This window comes from Molothrus aeneus, chromosome 1 (genome assembly GCF_037042795.1).
Source record: "Molothrus aeneus isolate 106 chromosome 1, BPBGC_Maene_1.0, whole genome shotgun sequence".
Lineage (NCBI taxonomy): Eukaryota > Metazoa > Chordata > Aves > Passeriformes > Icteridae > Molothrus > Molothrus aeneus.
In genome coordinates this window covers 11,401,407-11,407,406 of record NC_089646.1, presented here as the reverse complement: position 1 = coordinate 11,407,406, position 6,000 = coordinate 11,401,407, and the positions used below count along the sequence as shown (strand labels likewise).

General features: G+C 43.4%; 1 protein-coding gene across 1 annotated transcript in view; it reads left to right on the top strand.

The window, feature by feature from the left end:
- Positions 1–458: 458 nt before the first annotated feature.
- ADARB2 (adenosine deaminase RNA specific B2 (inactive)) overlaps positions 459–6,000 on the top strand; it is a 306,659-nt gene continuing 301,117 nt past the window's right edge. The window contains exon 1 of the mRNA XM_066551336.1: positions 459–684. Within this exon, the coding sequence (XP_066407433.1) occupies positions 585–684 (100 nt within the window). The 5' untranslated portion in view covers positions 459–584. The remainder of the gene's footprint in view (positions 685–6,000) is intronic.

Genomic DNA, 6,000 nt, shown 5'->3' with positions numbered 1-6,000 from the left:
CTAAAGCAGACAAAAAAAAAAAAAAAAAAAGGCTTGAAATCCTCCCTGCAGCCTCCCTTCTTGCGAGCTGCCCCTCCGGCTTCTCCAAGACGAGGCGGCAGGATGTTTTTATTCCCTACGGGGCCATTCTCCCTCGCTCTCTCCCAGGAGCCGGGCACAGCCGGCAGCCCCGGGGGAGCGGAGTTTGGGGGCGAGGGCTGGCGGAGCTGATGTCAGCGCCGGGCGGCGGGAGCGATTGGGCTGCGGGAGACTTTGCAGCAGCAAATCCGCCCCCCTCGCCCCCCCCCACCCCCGCACCATCGGCTTCAAAGCGGCCGGTGCCCGGCAACTCGCAGAGGTGCAAAAAGTGGGCGCGGGGCCGGCAGAGCCGCGGCGGCGCCCCCGGGCATCGCCCCGGCCGGGCCCGGCACGTCGGGGCGGAGGCGCGACCCCTGCGCGGCGGCAGCGCCGAGCGGAGCCCGGGCACAGCCCCGGCACAGCCCCGCCGGCCCGACCCACCGCCCTATAAAAGCCGCCTCCAGAACGAGCAGAAACTCCGCGGGAGGAGAGCACGTTGGCGCGGTGTTGCTCGCTGAGGTACCGGCATGACATCCGTCCTGGGCAGCGGCAGAGCGTCGGGAGGGCCGAGCGGGCAGCTGAGATGCAAGTCCAAGAGAAGGAGGAGGAGGAGATCAAAGAGGAAAGGTAAGAAAGATGTAATTTTCTTGTTGTTTTCTTTTCCCGCTCTGTCCGCCTGCCATCTGCACAGCCCCGGCTGCTCGCAGCTCTATTGTCAGCGCTCGCCGGTACCAGCCCTGCGCTGCCCCGACGGCCGCGGCGGGCCGGGCGGTGCCGTGCTCGGGGCCAGCCGGGGACGGCAGCGGCCACCCCGGCCGCGCGGCCGCCGTCCCTGCCTTGTGCCGGCCCGGGGCTGAACCCACGGGGGTGCGGCGGGGGGGGCTCGGCAGGCCCCGTCCGGGGCAGTGCAGGGCTGGTGCGGCGGGGCCGTCCCAGAGCTCCGGCCTGCCCCGGCCGGGCGCGGTGCCCGCCGCGGCCCGGAGCCCGCCCGAGCCCGCGGGCAGCAGGTGCCGCTGCCCGGGCGGAGCGCGGCGCGGAGCCCCCCGGTGCTGTCGCGCCCTCCAAACTACCGCTTCTCTCCTTTTCTAGACGAGGTCCACCAAGTTTTTCTGTCTCGGTGCTGTTCCCCGGTAAGCGAGCCCTGGTTAGGAAGGCGCTAACTGCCGTAAGCAGGAAAAGTGAAGCTACAGGATGTCATTGCGAACAGGGAATATGCCCTAGATAACAGCTCTTCGCAAGGCTGTCTTGCTTTCTCCTGTAGAGGGGATGACACACTACCGCTTGATTTTTGATGTTTTGCCTGAAAAAGACGAAGTTAACCGGCTGTGAGCACTTTAAAGTAAAATAAACTGATACGAGGAGCAGAGTGCCAGGGATGCCCAGCTGCAAGGCATTCAACTGCAGAGATTCGAAGTCCGAGTGTTTATCCAAGCAGTAAATATAATCTAACGTGTAATTATGATCTCTATGTGGTACTCACACAAGTTTTACTCAGCTAGCACTCAAGCTGATGCTTTGGATATACTGTTTCTCCTTCAGATTCTAGAAAACCTAATTTGTAGGTGCCATTAGCTAAGTGTCTCTTAATTATTGATTATGTTGAAGTTCGTAAGTGCAGTATTTGATAACTTTTTAGGAAGATGTCGAAAGCAGCTTTTGCATAGTACCTGTTAAAACCAGGCCAAATGCTGAATGCAAGGCTGTGTCATTTGATTGTCATTTGTCACTGTTTTTACTTTCATCTGTTGACTATCTATATTCAAAATCATAGTAACAAACAGTGACCTGCACACAAATAGAAACAACAGATGTGCGGATATATCAGGACTTCAAGTAGGTGTGCAACCTCAACTTATTACTCTCGGTTTTTAGCAGGTTATAACCTGGTGAGAAAGGCTGCTTTTTACTTGGCATTACAGGATAAATTTTAAAACTCTCAGAAAGGAGCGCCTGCATACTCAGTACCCTTTACATTTCCCTGTATTCAAGTTGCGCTCTGTGGACTCTTTTATGCTGATTTGTTCTAGAAAAACTGTTTTTCTACGGAATAGCCTAGCTTTAGTGACCTGTACCTGGCCAGGAGAAAAGAGTAAACCATTAATCTATGCAGTGGAGAAAAGGTACTTGGTTTAATTTTGTTTTCAAGAGCAGATGAAAGTTAGGGTCTTTCAATAAGACTTTTCTGATGCGTCCTTTTTTGCTTTGTTTTGCCAAAACAAGGTGGAAGTTGAATGTGTTAAAATAAACAAACATGAAAATTTGCTCAACAATAACTTGGTAGCTGCCAGCTATTTGCAGAATGCACAGCTGGAGGTGGATCACATTCTAGAAAGTGCTTAACTGGCCAACATCAATAGGATGTGCACTTGAAGTGTTAATTTTTATGCTTTCAAATGTGCTATTTGTAACCACTTTTCAGATAATGTAGGTGGTTAGTATACTACTTACAGATTTGTGTCTGTATGATTTTGGTTTTCCTTTCTTTGTAATCACAGTATACATTCAAAAAAAATACACATTCTATAAAATCATGCTGGCCAAAAAATTCCCGTAACTTAAAGCCTGCCCTGTATAAGATCCTGTTTGGGTTTTACTATTATGGTATTTTATTTTTATTTAGTGACCATCTTTTTTTCTTTTATTTTTATGGTATCTCATAAGGAGGTGTTGCTTTACAAACAGACTATTCAGGAAAATAGTCCAGAAAATATTTATTAGGCTATTAAACTACTATTTTTTAATGAAAATTATTGTCAGCTCCACTGTTTTGCAGGTTTGATTTGTTTAATAGATTGTGAGAAAGTCTTTGCAGAGAGTTAGACCAAAGACACTTGCTTTGAACTATTCTCCAGCACCCATCTTGTTGTTTATAGCAGGAATGCTTTTAGTAGCCACTCTAAAGTGTATAACTGCACACATATGTTTACACATCTGTACACTGGGATACCTGTGAACGCGAGGAGGCAAAAAAAATTCACTATAGTCTTAAATTTAAATTGAGTAGGAGACAAGGAAGTGAATTTATCTGTCACATCCCCAGACCTTAAGGAAATGGACTCAACAAATTATTTTTACAACTTACTATCTTTTATAACACATGTTACATAGAACTGTGCTTAAAACCAGGTTGAGGCATTGCCTAATAGAGTATCTAGGAATATACAGCAGCAGAAACAGTTATTATTCTCTATTTAGCAGTGGTGCTTATCTCTTCTGTTTTACTTTCCATGTTTTCAGTCATCTTTTTGCTCTGGTTAGTGTGAATTATAAAAATTTGTGTGGGTGGGTATAGCACTTCACTCCATACCTGGATGCTCTGTTTTAGGAGTTTCCTGGGGGCAGAAAGCAAGTTCAAGCAAGGAAAGAAAACCGCATTCTCTGAATATCTGAATTTCCATGTGCATTTGGCCTAAAAAAGAAAATAAATAAAATTAAAAACACATTAAGAGTCAGAGAGTGAATATCCATATATGCAAATCAAGCACTGAAAAGTGTAGGACACTGAAAATTACTCCTGTGTACAATATTATCGTCCAGTAATTAATTTTCATGCATCTTATTTTCATGCTTATGAAATCCAGCAACCCTTTCAGTAAGAAGATCCTGCCTTAACAATAAATGTCTATGAAGTAAATATCATATTGCAAACCTAGACTTAGAGTGGTTTTATTCAGTTTTACACTCTGTGCAGAATGTGTGTTAAAACGTTAAAATGTGGGTACTTAGACGTATTTGTTAAATTTGGATAGGTAGAAATATTTTCATTGTTATTTAAAACAGTATGATAACTCTCAGCAGGAAGTAAATATCTTAATTTTTCAAAGATCTAATTAAAAATAAATATGGATGCTTGACAGATTATCTGCATGCTAATTTCATGTGGCAGCAGTAGTAGATATTTTATATTTCTCTCTATTTGCTTGGTTTTGAGTTGTTATGGGTTTTTTTTAATTGGTGTATATAAAATGACCAGAGGAGAGAAAATTATGCCAATTGATTTAGAGAAACCCATTTAAAATTTTTTGGGGTTTATCCGCGGTTACCGTGTTTGCGGGTTCTTGTGTTTTCTCAGGCCTCTGGAATATGGCAGAGTACTGGCAGAACTCAGCACAGCTTGTGCCCATCTCATAGCCTGTGGTATAGATTTTGAAAGGAAGGCTTGTTTTCCCAGATAAGTCATTACACTAGACCAAACAAAAGGAGAGTTGCCATTTACTGATAATACTGAGAAGGCCACACTTCAGCAGCCTCCAGCAACTTCCTAGCAATCAACACACAAAGTGAGTATGAAATAGGGGATTGGATAGATAACCCTTCTAAGTTATTTTCCAGTGTAAGACAACAATTAAGACCCCTTATTTGCAATGCTATTTATAGGGCTACTGAGTGAAGTTAATTACTGGAAGCAGGAGGGCATCAGGTATCCCTGATGTGGTAGAAAGCCATGGCCAGAGTTGCTGCTGATACAATGGGGCATGAAATAAAAGTTGACAGAATAAACTAAATAAGGGCAGCAAGTGGGTGAGAGAGGCAAAATGATTGTGAAATGAAATTCCATGAAAAATTAATGAAATAGAAAGATTGTGCTGAAGATGAAGGGAGGAAACCAGCTTGGTTCTTCATCATCCTGCAATGCCAAAGTAATAAATGAGCATGTTTCATCTCAGCGAGGTTCAGGGACACAACTCCTTCCCCACAAAAGGATTGTGTTGTGCTTCACGACGTGTTCTGCTTATCTCGTGCCCTGACAGCTCGAGAGGAAGGGAATGGATTTGGTGATAGAATTAAATTGATTAAACCTTTATCCATCATCTAATTTGGTAGCTTTCTTTTTTCTTTTCTTTTTTACTATTACCTCCAATTTCTAGTGATCCGTGTAATGACAGCAATTTGAGATAGCATCAAGGACATTAGCTACGATGACTGAACTTAAATTTAGAATAAAAATATGGGATCCATGAGTCCATATCTAAATAGCAGACGATTAGGTTATAGCACAGTTGTAACTTCCTAGCAACAGCATGTAATTGTGAGGACAATAGAATGGTGTATTTTACTTTCAAAGAGAACAGCATGTAATTGTGAGGACAATAGAATGGTGTATTTTACTTTCAAAGAGAACAAAATACTTCAACTTTATCTTGAAGTATTAATTATGTAAGTGGAAAAAGCACTGGTATGAATATTGACCACGTTTTACATGAGCAATAATATATATTGTAATTTTTACCTTTCTGACCACAGATATTTTCAGAGGTTTTGCTTTCCTCAGTGGCAATACACAGGCATATAAAGCTAGTGGCAAGGAATCCTACTGTTGGAAATCACTTCATATTGCTTAAAATTTTGTAGGTTCTCCTTGGTGAGTTGCGTAGGAAAATTCTCCCATAAGGTGAGAGCTTTGCGTACAAGTTCCACTTTAAGTGGTATTAATTGAGTTTTGAAAAATACTTAAAGGCAGCCCTTTCTGAAGTGATAACCTAAAATGGAAAATGCTGCACTAAAAATTAAAGGTTAGATGAAATTGCCTTGTGAAGTACCAAGTTACTAAAGGTCTGTGCAAACTGTATTCTTAGGCTCCTTTAATGCCTTATAGGTTAGTCTCAAAAAAGCGAACATGAGGATATCTGTCTGATCTCTGTTAATTGTACTACTTTTGAATTACTGCTGGCCAATATTGTATAGGTTTTGTGAGTAGTAATGAACGTGAATTGATCCCTGTGTTTACAGCTAACTATCTCTACAACCTTTCAGGCAGTTTACCGTTTTTTCCATGTAAGTGATTAGTTATCCAGACAAAAAAGGCTGATATGCATCAGCAGATAGATCATTCTCAAGGCATCTGTGAAGAACTTGACGTCTGCTGTGTAAACCAGCTTGTTTTGCCTGCAAATTATGCAAGTTTCAATAGTAAAACGAAGCGCTTACCTTTCTGCTGTGGCT